General features: G+C 40.5%; 1 protein-coding gene across 14 annotated transcripts in view; it reads left to right on the top strand.

Moving 5' to 3' along the window:
- The first annotated feature begins 8,245 nt into the window (after positions 1–8,245).
- The window catches only part of LOC144321121 (uncharacterized), a 53,954-nt gene continuing 48,833 nt past the window's right edge, over positions 8,246–13,366 (top strand). For 2 of the 14 annotated variants that reach the window (XM_077910555.1, XM_077910554.1), the window contains exons 1-2: positions 8,250–8,738; positions 10,419–10,496. In XM_077910555.1, the coding sequence (XP_077766681.1) occupies positions 8,683–8,738; positions 10,419–10,496 (134 nt within the window). In that variant the 5' untranslated portion in view covers positions 8,250–8,682. Of the gene's footprint in view, positions 8,739–10,418; positions 10,497–13,366 lie in introns of all 14 variants that reach the window. The other 12 variants (XM_077910549.1, XM_077910552.1, XM_077910548.1 and 9 more) reach the window with 11 other exon arrangements.

Genomic DNA, 13,366 nt, shown 5'->3' with positions numbered 1-13,366 from the left:
TTCAGAACAGGACAGTTTGAGAGAACCAAAACAAAACAGTGGATTAAATTACTTCTAAGTCTCCTTCCAAGTGTAATATTTCATAAGCCTCTGGATTAAATCAAAGGCTGGTATCCTCTATTAGAGTCAGCTCCTCTGGGAGAAGTTCCTGGCTGTGCGGCCAGGGAATGTTGGAGGCAAACATGACACGTGGGAGGCAGAGCATGTGAACCCTGGCACCGCTCAGCCATTGGAGAGCCATAAGGACATTGGAGGCCAGTGCGCTGGGTTATGAGCACAACTAGGGTGGGGAACAGACCCCTTCACACCTTTAACAGTTTCTGGCACATAGTAGGTACCTATAAATGGACAATAAATGGATGAATAAAGAATATCTTTTTTTACCTGAGCCTTAATACCAGCTTTGTCTGCGATCCTTGGTTTCCTTACCTGTGGAATGGAGACTCTAATGTCTTCTGCATGGCATTGCTTAGGAAGATTTCATGATAAATCATCTATAAAATTCCTGGCTCATAGTAGACTTCCAGTAAACAGAGCAATTATCACCTGTTTAGCAGAACTAGATGTTCTGGCACACTGATTAGGTCGCATTGAATAAGTCACAGTGTCTGAGAGGGCAGAAAGGAACTGCCCAAGGCCCAGCCCACTTTGAGCAGACTGAGGAAGGCCAGAACAAAGGAGAGCATGGATTTTGGGAAAGAGAGGTATCTGGCAGAGAAGATGAGTACCCTTGACCAGGTCTCCCTGCCCACAACCACCACTTTACGGCACTCAGTGTGTGGTTTGGGATGTTCCACGTACATTTTCCAATAAGTCCTCACAGTGACTCTAAAAGTATTTATTAACCCCAGTCTTTCAGATGAGAATCAGTCCTCAGAGGAGAACTGCTGTATATTTAGGGAAGGGGGCAAAGTATCTTCATTGCTTCCTTTGATTTGGGGCATTTGTCTTGGTGCCAGTGCTGCATTTCAGGTGGATTTCCCCTGCCTCCTTGGGTCACTGGAACAAGAAAGATTTGCTGTGTCCCTCTTCATGGGGAATAGGGTGCCAGGATATGCTGGTGTCTCCATCAATGGCACCCATTCCTCACTCTGACCCCTCTGCCATCCATGTTATGCTGGCAGCTAATCATTTGTTTTTTCTAGATGAGTTTATTGTGATGAGAACAGTAATTTTTGCATGGACATGTGTCCAAGTCACTTGTTAAAAATAACACTACATGGAAACAGGTGATGGTACTCCCTTCCAACATGCACCATCCAATGGGGGAGAATGGTGAGTGATTCGATGTGGTGCTCACAAACCATGCAACACAGTCCCTCTGCCATGGCCAGGTCACTGTAAACAAGGGTTGTTTTATCATTATGATTGTTTTTCCTTGCGTTTAAGTTGACTTTTATAAGCAAAGGAACACAGTCCTATCCTGTTACTTGTCTAATCCACAAAGAATGCCACAGGGTGGAGACCAGATCCTCTGTGTGGAGAGAAGGAAACTGAGTCTTTGAGGAGGCATGGGATATCACGTGCCCAAGTGAAAAAGCTGGTAAAAAGGTGAAGCCAGAATTGGCCCCAGTAAACAATAGTACACCCTGCCAGCTGATGCAGTACTAAGTCCTTATATCCAGGAGTCCTACTTCCTACTGGACCAAAACCTTGAGGGACACATCCATTCACTTTGAAATGCACCTTTAGCTTCACGAATGAGGGCTGAGAAATATAGATATAGGAGAAATCTACAATCCCATTTATATGTAAGATGTAAAAACAGGCAAACTTAAATTATATTACTGCAATGATTTTCTTTAAGGCAAAAAAAAAATGGCCCTAGATTTAAGGGGTCCCATACATCCTGAGATTATTTTGCTTCCTCCTAAACCAAGGTCACAGTATTCAAGAGAGGTTTATATTGATCATTTTTAGCCTTAAAATAAAGAAATCTGTATTGTGAGAGGTAGTTTTCACTGGATAAGTCAAGATAGAATGTGGGGACTCTGACTAATGATGTTTATTTTCCTCATGTTCCAAGCATTAAATATCAGTAGAGTCCCTTAGACCTAAATATTAGTTACTATTTTATTGTGCATCTATTACGTGCCAGGTTCTCTCATAGTACATTTTTCTATATTGTTTCTCATAAACTCAGCACCTGGAAAGAGGAATGGTGTGATATGTGCATATTATTTGATTTTTATTTTATTGATTTTTCTATGAAAATATTTGTAATATCCTTCGTTTTCTTCCACAATTTAGTCTGGAAGAGTGAAGCACTGAGTATAGTTTCCCAAGACCCATGAAGTCTAACCTCAGGACATAGGACTGGAATGAGAAACTACACCTTCCAGTGACTCGGGTCCTAAAAGTTACAAAGCGGACAGAGGTATCTGGCTGAAATCAAGCCCATCACCCTCCCAGCTATGTGGCTCTGTGAATGCTACCTACTTCTGCACACATCAGCTTCCTCCTCTTTCAAATAGCTTCCTGCTATAATGTGATATATTCATTCTGTAAAATCACACACTAAAAATAACAGGGCTTATGGCAGAAATAGCATGAAGAGCTAACAACTCAAAAGGTATGTAACTTCACAACCAGACCCCTAAAAATATATGAGTAAAAATGTTGATGCCCTCTACAAAAGGTGTGCTAAATTCTAATAGGTAGAAACATGTCATCAAAATCATAGCTCTTTACCTGTACTAGAAGGTAAAGGTTCCTGATGGACAAGGGGGTGTAGAGAGGAGGGTTGAGGGCAGAGCATATCCAGACTGGAGGAACCACAAAATAAGCACTTTCAAGAAAGGAGGGTAGAGAAATCGAGCCAAGACAAAGAACAGCGAGGAGAGCGGAGATCTATGATGCAGGTCTGTTTTCTTTGCGAGCTTGTTCTATCTGCTTAGTGGTGTGAGATTTAATATACAGAGGGGGAAAAAAAATCTCATATGAACCAGACCCTCCTTCTGCATGATGCAGACACTATTCCCTATTTACTTACAGGATGGGAGCAAATTCCTGCTGCAGGAATATCCTTGATAGCAGAACAGACTGTCCTAGATCCTTATGAGGTTGTTTTGTGCTGACAGGTAAGAAACAGGAAGGGTTTCAAAGCACCTGACACTTAGTAGGGCCTTTATAAGCACTGGCTCTCCTTCATGCTAGATCATCATCAGCTTTGGGACACATGGCTGTAGTTTTGCGATAATGAGTTGTCTGACTTTTGGTTCAGTCATTTTCCCTGACTCACTGCTTCTCTCTCTCTCTCTCTCTCTTTTTTTTTTTTTTAAGACTATTAATCTGTGCAGAGGGGGCAGAGAAAGTAACATCCTCAAACCTCAGGGAAGCTTGTGTAAGCTGATATTCTTGTGGAGGGTCGTCTGGAGAGAAGGAGTCAGGGAGGAAGCCTGCAAGGAAATGCAAACACAAACTTTCAAATGTAAATCTCGTTCAAATAGCATCTTTTGGAAAAGTAAATGTAGGTCCCCTTGATTGATTCTGCGGTATTTGGCAAGATTGTAAATAGAACCTCTGTTAGACATGACCAGGGGGTGAAAGCAACATAAATAAAATAGTAACCTAATTAAGGAATATCTTTTCTATCTTGATGTACCTTGTGAGGTCTGGTACGTAAGTGCAAAAAAAACCACCAAAATAGTTGCCTGTGAGCATGAAGGGGAGACGCTGGCAAGCAGGCTCAATGGGCTATTTAGCAGAGAACGCTGCATCCCTCAGTGGTGATAGAGAGAGGTGAGGCAGCAGACACCCCATCACAGGATGATCAGTTCAAAATGGGGCCTCCTTCAGCCTCAGGAAAGTAAACTCAGGCATAATATGTTATGCTCAACCATCTCAGTTGGTTTAGAACTTCTCGAACGTTAAGTGTAGGCAGTGGACGAGAGGCCCAGGATGTCAGTGTACTTGGGCCAAAGAAGGAATTCAAAGAGAAGAACCTGCTCCCATCCAAAAGCCACGTTCCCCGGAGTGCTGGTGCTGTCAGAGGAGGCGTTTATTGAAATGAGTGTGACCGCTCTGCTGGGTCCTGTTTCCCACTAAGACTCACATAGGTGGTGCGTTCTCAGATCGTGGAAGTAACTTGGTGTGAAGAGCAGACAAGGGAAAAACAGGCATGAACAGTGTGTGCATTACATACTCTGGTCTTTAGGAAGGTCCTGGAAGCTGGGTGTTATATGATATTAATTCACGAGGGCTGCTGTGGTAAAGCACCACAAACAGGGCAGCTTAAAAATCAGGAATCCATTTCCTCACAGGCCTGGAGGCTGGAGGTCTGAAATCAAGGTGTTGGCCGGGCTGGTTTCTCCCAAGGCCTCTCTCCTTGGCTTATAGGATGCCGCCTTCTCTGTGTGCTCACGTGGTCTTCCCTGTGTGTGTGTCTGGGTCTTAATCTCTTCTTTGAAGCACTCTGGCCGTATTGAATTAGAGCCTGCCCTCATGGGCTCATTTTCACCCAATTACCTCTTTAAAGGTCCTGTCTCCAGGACTCTTACATTCAGAAGTTCTGGGGGTTAAGGCTTTAACTTACAAATATGAGAGGAAAATACAATTCAGCCCATAATGAGTATTGCTACTTCCACTCTAACAAGGAAACAGGCATAAAAGCTCAGGGACTTGCCTCAAGTACACAGTGAGCCAGTGCGAAGCCATAATGCAAATCTGGATCTGTCTGAGGCCCAGACTCAGGGCAGCAACCCCCAAACTGTGCTGCCCTGTCTGAGTAAGGCTGCATCAGGGTGGCCACCCTGACTGTTGTCCTCGAGGGGAAGCTGAGATGGCCCCACAGAAGGCTTGGGGACAGGAAGGAGAAGTTCCCCAGAGCTGGGAGCCAGCAGGAACAGGACACAGGACAGGCACAGTGTCTGTGGACTCCTCTTACCTCTTCAGAGCAGCTGGTGCACGGTGCAAGCATGTGTCAGATTTCCTTAAACGTCCTGAGTGGAGACAGACGTAAATGAGCACTGCACCTTGTGTATTCCCAGGAGGGAAAGCTGCTTCCTCGCCGTGGAGACAAGGGATACTGTGAGCAGAGAGTGAGAAGAGAGCCCATTTCCTTCTCCACATCAGAGATCCTACACTAATACCGACAATGGGAGGCCAGCCCACTGCTAATTGTTCTGGGAGAAGAAACAGTGATCATCACACGTGTGTGCAGGCACACCAGAGACATAATAAACACAGTCTAAAATAGCCCCCGCTCCGGTACAGGGCTGATTTGCAATTGTAAATCCATTAGGAGCGTGCATGAATGCTGAGAGTGGGACAAAGCTGAGCTGTGAATTTGCCAAGGAAACTGATGTGTTTTTCTGCAAGAGAAGAAACACAGACCCTGTGGAAAATTATTTTCTTCCTCTGCAATTAGGTCTGTCTCTCACTTTAAATAATTTTTCATGATCTCCTGGTCAATGGATTATTTTTAAGTGTGAATAATACAAGCCTTCTGTTTACATTTAACATGAACCATTAGATTAAAAAATGTTTTGGGAGCGCCGAGTGGCTCTGTTGGTTAAGTTTCAGACTCTTGATTTTGGCTCAGGTCATGGTGTCAGGGTCCTGGGATCGAGCCCTGCCTTGGGATCCATGCTCACTACGGAGTCTACTTATCCCTCTACCTCTCCATTTGCCCCCCACCCCCACTCCTACTTGCTCTCTCTTTCTCAAATAAATAAATAAAATATTTTTTTTAAAGTGCTTCATTACTTCAAATGCTCCCCCCTGCCCAAATAATGGCTGCAAGCTGATGAATTCATGCACACAGGACAACCCAATAGAGCTATTGTCCTTGGAGAGATGGGGACACATTGTTTAGCCCTAAAAGTAGGGGCTGGCAAACTACAGCCTATGTGCCAAGCCCAGCCCACTGCTTTTATAAATAATGTTTTATTGGAACATAGCTACAGCCACTCGGATATAGGTTGTCTACAGTAACTGCAACAGTAGAACTGAGTACTAGTCACAACAGACACAATAGTCTGCAAAGTGTAAAGTATTTACTAGCTGGCCTTGCACAGAGGAGGTTAGCTAACCCCTGTCCTAGAGCTTCATCTCAGGAAGGCTCCTTCCCCATTACAGGTAGCTTTTTCTACAAAGATATAAGAGGAGGCTCTCTCAAATCTGGTCCTAGAACTGGTTCTGGATGGCTTAGGCCAGCAAAAAATAATGCTAGTGGCTGCCAAGGCTTGTTCCTGATGATATATTTTATTCATCTGTCAACAGTGGTGTCCAATTCAGAATATCCAGTAGAACCACCATAAAAATAAGCGATTAACATATAATGAGCTTATTCATGCTGTTGGGGTGAATGCCCATCCTAACCCCATTTAACTCCAGACCCAGTCCTCACTTTTGCCTACTTCGCTTTCTCTCCTAGTGGTTCACTTCTCCAACTCCTACTCTATAAGATGGCTTCTGCCTCAGTGTGGCCATAGGGGACCCAAGCAGGAGAACTGGTGACAGGTGCAAGGGAGAAACCAGGCTATTTCTCTTCTTTTCTCTCTCTGTCTCTCTGCCATAAGTATATCTCTGCCAGCATTCTTATTTACTATCAAAAATGTTGATCATTTTTCAAAGACTTTATACCTAAGAAATAACAGAGCCAAGAATAAAATTTTGTTATGGCTGTTTCCAAGGGCTTGGTTCTTTGTCACACAGGGTGTTCTTCCAGAGAATGTGTGACATCACAATGCATCCCACCCCTCACTGGGAAGTACCTAATCAAGGCAAAGTGGAAAGCGTCCTTTAGTTTAAATTACCATGGAGGGAAGGGAGAGAGCAAACTAATGCAGCATACAGGTTGGGCCAAGGAGGGAGATAAAGGTACTCAAGAGAAACTTCTGGAACGAAGCCAGGATGATACATTTATACTAAACGTGATTATTGTTTATATATATATATATATATATATATATATATATAAAACTTTTCCTTTTGCATGGTTGTTAAGATTACCTTAAAAGAATGGTTATTATCGAGGAAAGTGTGGTTTCATCCCCAAGGAGGCATTGGGCAATGTCTGGAGACATGTTTGGTTGTCATACTTAGGTGAGACAGGGCCACTGGTGTCTTGGGGTAGAGGCCAAGGAACCCACTAAACATCCAGTAATGCACAGGACAGTCCCAGAACAAAGAACTCCACACATTTGCGTCTCCAAAGTCAATAGCACCAAGAAACCTTTGAATTAAGTATGTTTACCTGAAAACATACAGAAATTGCAGCCTAGTGAGATTAATACAGTGAGGATCCCTGGAAGATCCTAGGGAAATATATCCCCCTTGGAAGAAACATTTCCTCCACAGCTGACATTGCCTGCCAGACCTTCTTCCTCATACACATGTAAATTATTTGAATCCACTCTTTTTCAGTAACTTCATGTGGCTAACCACATTTCTCTGCAATTTCAATACCAGTTTACCTAGGAAAATGTATTCCAGATACATCAAAAGAAGCTGAATAAGAAATATCATGTGTACCCTTTTTTATTTTTAAAGGCAGATTGCAATGTATTAGAAATAGGTATAATACTTTAGACTTTTCTTTTTTGGTCAAATCATGTTTGATTTGGTTAATCTCAGTTGAACAGGAGTTTAACACTAAGTCTTTTAAGTGAGATCATTCCTATATTAATGAGATCCAGACTGATTCAAGTAAAAAAAATGATTAAAAAACTAAAATGTCCCCTTGCTGTTATTCAAATGAATGGAAGGAAAGAGGTAGTATTTTTGAAGCTCGCTTGCTCTCTCTCCTTTTTTTTTTTTTCCCAGCCTAATTGACTTGGATCTGGTTCATCTTGAGTAGGTTATGTTTTCTTATTATAACAGCCTTTCCCCAGCAAAATCATTCCCCTCACTAATGAGCTCCATCCTCCTATGATAGGGAGAGAGTTTTAAAAACACCCACTGTTCTCTCCCGTTCATTTGAATAGCACCAAAGGGACAGCTTTTCCCATCATTTCTATCAGAGAGATGGGGCTGGATCTCATTAATAAAGAGATGATTTTACTCCAAAGAGCCCTCGGCATTGAGCCCTAACCTAGATTAGAACTTTGTCAAACACAGAGCCTCTGCCATTGAAACCACCCCCTGAGATGTGCCCCCACCAAGTGTCACTGTGGTTGGGGTTTCACCGAGGGAGGGAGCGGTCAGCGAGGGGCTGGCTGTGCCCTGAATTCAAGCCTGCGGATCTTCTACTATGAGGTGTTCTGAAGGAATATTTTCACCTTTAAATAGCCCGTACTTCACTCATAATGGCCATGCCAGATTTGACCTTTGTAATGCAAAGGTCAAATGCAATGCAAGGGTCACACTAGTGGTGCGGGTCAGGATGAGCCAGGGGGTCAGAGACACCAGCCAAACCTTTTGTCCAGTTCTGCCCTGATGCCTTCTCCTGCTCTCCTGACACAAAGCCTTGCATTCATGTTCCTTCATCTCAATTTCTACTTCTTCATATTCCAACTCCCTGACTCCTTCTCTGCCAGCTGACCACTTATTGCCTGCTTATTTTCCCTCACATAATGAGCTTCAGCTTAGATACACGGCCCAAGACACCCATGGCCCTAGAGAGCTTTCCTGCTTTGGATTAGACCTCTGGACCTCCAAAGCACTTCCCACCAACTCAACCACCCACATCTTTCAGATGCTCAGATGGCCTAGGGAGGAAGTAGAGTCAAGTGGATAGGCATGAGGGCTCTGGAGTGCCCCAGTTCAAATTTAAGTTTCACCACTCATGACCTTGGGTAAGTGCTTTATGTTGGGAGAAAATCTTTTATGAGTTTCTTGTGTGTATGTACATCATATGGGTATGGAGTAGACCTTTCTTTGTTTTGGACTAACAAATAGCCTTGGAAGATAAGGATCCCCCTCCAGAGGAAAAGCCTGTCAGGCTTGCTGCCCATTATAAGAGATTCAGGTTCCCTAGGCTGGGGGTCCTCTTGTGTAACAATTCATTGCATGTGTGGATGTCACTTGGCCCACTGTGTCTCACTGCGTGGGAATTGAGCTCTAGGAACAGGTGTAAGAAATTCTTATGCTCTATTACTATAACTGTGATTTAAAAACTGTCCTTTTATCTTTGACTTAGACATCTCTTGTCTTCTACCAGCATCCATGAAACTGTGACACATGAGGTCATTAGCTTGTAGGTAACATAAAATCTCAGATGCTTCACAATTTTTAACAATGACACTGGCTCTGAGCCTCAGTTTCTTCATGTATAAAATGGGAGAATGATATTTCCTTCCTCATAAGGTAGTTCTGAAGATTAAATGAGTTAATCTATGTTAACTGAGAAACATTGCCTGGCAAGCATCATTCAATTGATCTAGCTAATTTTCATTATGCCACCTTAACATACAACCTCAGACTCATTGTAGCACAGGGAATGATCTGAGGGTTTGAAACACCAATGTAGTCAAAGGGACCACCCATCCTAGAAAACAATCTAGTTCCGTTGTTAACTGCAATGGTCATTAGAGACAGGAAAAAAATCATAATTGGTTGGCCAATTGGGAAGGGATTGATGATTTTTCCTCTCTCATTTGAGTTACCATGTATAACTGCAGTGGACCATGTCTTATTTTATCATAGTCCTTTGTCATGTGTAGGTAGTTAATAAATCCTTATTGAATAAGGATGAATATAAATTATTTTATCAGGAATTTATTATTTTAGCAGTTTTAGGTTTATAACAAAATTGAGGGGCAAGTATAGAGAGATGTCCCACATATACTCTGTCTCTACACATGCATGGCCTCCCCCATTATCAACATCCTTCACCAGAGGTGGCACGTTTGTTACAACTGCTGAACACATCTTAATCATCCTAAGTCCATAGTTTGCATGAGGGTTCATTCTTGATGTACGGGTTTGGACAGATGTATAATGACCTGTATCCATCATTATAATATCATAAAGAGTAGTTTCACTGTCCTAAAAATTCTCTGCCTGCTTATCCCTCCCTCCCACTCCCAACCTCTGGCAACCATTAATCTTTCTACTGTCTACAGAGTCTTGCCTTTTCTGGGATGTCATACACTTGGAATCATCCAGTATGTTGCATTTTCAGATCAGCTTCTTTTACCTAGTAATATGAATTTAAATTCTTTCCATGTCTTTTTGTGGTTGATAGATCATTTCTTTAATATATCATTGATAGGTCACTTATTTTTAGTGCTGAATAATATTCCATTGTCTGCATGTACCACAGGATATCTTGGTTGCTCCCCAAGTTTTAGCAATTATGAGTAAGCTGATATAAGCATCTCTGTGCAAGTTTTTGTGTGAACATAAGTTTTCAATTTCTCTGGGTAAATACCAAGAAATGCAATTGCTGGATCATATGGAAAAGCATGTTTAGTTTTGATAGAAACTGCCAAATTGTCTTCCAAAGTGACTATATCATGCTATATTCCCACCAGCAATGAGAGTTTCAGTTGCTTCACAGTCTCACCAGCAATTGGAGTTGTCAGAGTGCTGGATTTGGGCCATTCTAACAGGTATGTAGTGGTGTCTTGTTGTCTTAATCTTAATTTCTTTGATAATATATGGTATGGAGCATCTTTTCATATATTTATTTGCCGTATTTTATATTTGTTTTACTTCTTTGATGAAGTGTCTGTTCAGACCTATTTCTTAATTGGATTATTTGTGTTTTTGTTGTTTTTTAAGTAACAGTCCTTTAGTAGACATGGCTTTTACAAATATATTCTCAGTCTATAGCTCAGCTCATTCTCATTCTCTTGTTATGGTATTTTGCAGAGAAGTTTTTTATGAATGAATTCCAGATTAAAAATACTTTGTTTCATGGATTGTGGCTTTGGTGTTGTATCTAAGAGTCATTGCAAAACCCAGTATCATCTAAGTTTTCTCCTGTGTTATCTTCTAAGAGTCTTAAGTTTTCTCTCTCTCTCTTTTTTTAAGTAGGTTCCACGGCCAGTATAGAGCTTGAATTCACAACCCTGAGATCAAGAGTTACATGCTATACTGACTGAGTCAGCCAGGCACCCTGAGAGTTTCATAGTTTTCTGTTTTACCTGTAGGTCTGTGATCCATTGTAAGTTAGTTTTTGTGAAGTTTGTAAGATTTGTGTCAAAAAGATTATCTTTGCTGCATTGTATTGCCTTTGCTCCTTTGTCCAAGATCTATTGACCATATTTCCATGGGTCTATTTCTGGGCTCCCATCTGTCCATCAAGAGAAGGATGGATAAACCAATTGTGGCATATCTATACAATGCCATACTCTCAGCAATCAAAAGGAATAAAATGCAGATGCACACAACACAAATCATAAGAGTCTATACTGTATGGTTCTTTTCCTGTAACATTCTATGAAGTGCAAACTAATCTATAGTGACAGAAACCATTGATTGCTTAATGAAGGGTATGGAGGAAGGATTACAAAGGTGTTGGGATATACATTTAAGAGTGATGGATATGTTTATTATTTTATTGGGGTAATGTGTTTATAGTACATATATATCAACATTTATCAAATGATAAACTTTTTAAAAGATTTCATTTATTTATTCATAAAAGACAGACAGAGAGAGAGAGAGAGAGGCAGAGAATAGGCAAAAGGAGAAGTAGGCTCTTTGTGGGGAACCCGATGTGGGACTTGATCCCAGGACCCTGGGATAACGACCTGAGTCAAAGGTAGATGCTCAACCACTGAGCCACCCAGGCATATCTATCAAATGATATACATTAAATATGTACAGTTTATCATATATCAGTTGGTCCTCCACAAAGTACAAAAACTTAAAACTGTTAATATTTCATGATAGATAAGCCCTTCTTCAATAGGAGTATACTGAATGGAGATATTACAGATATAGATAATTATAGATAGATATGAATATATTAATTACTTTGGCCATAGATGTAGAAGTAAACATAAACGTAGTAAAGATATAGACAGTTATGTAGAAACAGATTTAGATATATAGACAGAATTATAAATATATTCACATATTTATCTGCCTAAAAGCCAGGAGAAGCTGAATGGGGAGGCTCTAAGGCCATATCACTAAAATTTGAATAACACAAGGATGCCCATTGCCACCATTATTGTTAAACGTTGTACTGGAGTAAGATATAAAGGTACAAAAAATGGAAGGAAAGAAAATACTTTCTTGAAACTATCAGGGAACATAATTAAATACTGGATAATCCAAGAAAATTAAATGGAGAAATCGGTTACAAATAATAAATTCAAAAAAAATTTAGTCATGTAACAGGCATTAGACATAATAAACATACATCAATATATGGAAACAGTGAATAATTAGAAAGGATAATAAATGAAAAGATTCTCATCCATCATAGCACCACAAAAGATAAAACACCTAGAATCAAATTTAATAAGAGATATACAAACTTTTGTGAAGAAAACTTTAAAATACTATTTAGGAACACAGGTACTGGATTTTTTTTAAGAGTTTATTTATTTATTCGTGAGAGACACAGAGAGAGAGAGAGAGAGAGAGAGAGAGAGAGAGAGAGGCAGAGACACAGGCAGAGGGAGAAGCAGGCTCCATGCAAGGAGCCTGATGTGGGACTCGGTTGTGAGTCTCCAGGATCATGCCCTGGACTGAAGGCGACGCTAAACCGCTGAGCCACCCGGGCTGCCCAAGGTACTGAATTAATAGAAAAAAAAATTGCCTTGAATTGAAAAAGGAAAACCCAATTAATTAAAGATATGAATTTCCCCTTATTTTATCTATACATCTTATTTTATCTATACATGATTTTATCTATACATCTAACTGTATTCCAATTTAAAATACTACAAATTATTTTGTCTGTTTTGTTTTTGGTACTAGACAAAGTTGATTCTAAACTTCATATGGAAAAAGCCAAGAAAAATGTTTTTTAAAATGGAAAGTGTGTATGATGATGGGCCCTATCAGGCATAAAACTGTAATCTGAAGAAACATGGAACATATGACATTAGTGTATAAGTGGATATATTGACTAAAGGAAAAGATTTGAAAGGCCAAAAATGGCACAGATATATTCAGAAATTTAGCAGATAACGAAGTTAGAATCTCAAATGAATAAGGAAAACAATAATGTTCTGGAACTTCTGAGTATTGATTTTGGAAAAAAATATTGAATTTATACCTTTCTCCATATACCAGAAGAAAATCCAAACACATTGAAGATTTAAAAGTATAAAAATAAAAAGACAAAGAAAAATAAGTGTGTTCCCTTATAATCTCGGTATCCAGAAAATCTTTCCACCTGTGACTTGAAATCTACAAACCAAGCACATGCAAAAAATTAATAAACTCAACCACATTGAAAATAAAACAAAATATTTGTCCATGCCCAAAATCATTAGAGAAAAATTAGAAGGTCAAGATG

Source organism: Canis aureus, chromosome 9 (assembly GCF_053574225.1).
Source record: "Canis aureus isolate CA01 chromosome 9, VMU_Caureus_v.1.0, whole genome shotgun sequence".
Classification (NCBI taxonomy): Eukaryota; Metazoa; Chordata; class Mammalia; order Carnivora; family Canidae; genus Canis; species Canis aureus.
The sequence above is the reverse complement of the archived record's forward strand: the minus strand, read 5'-3'. Positions and strand labels throughout refer to the sequence as shown.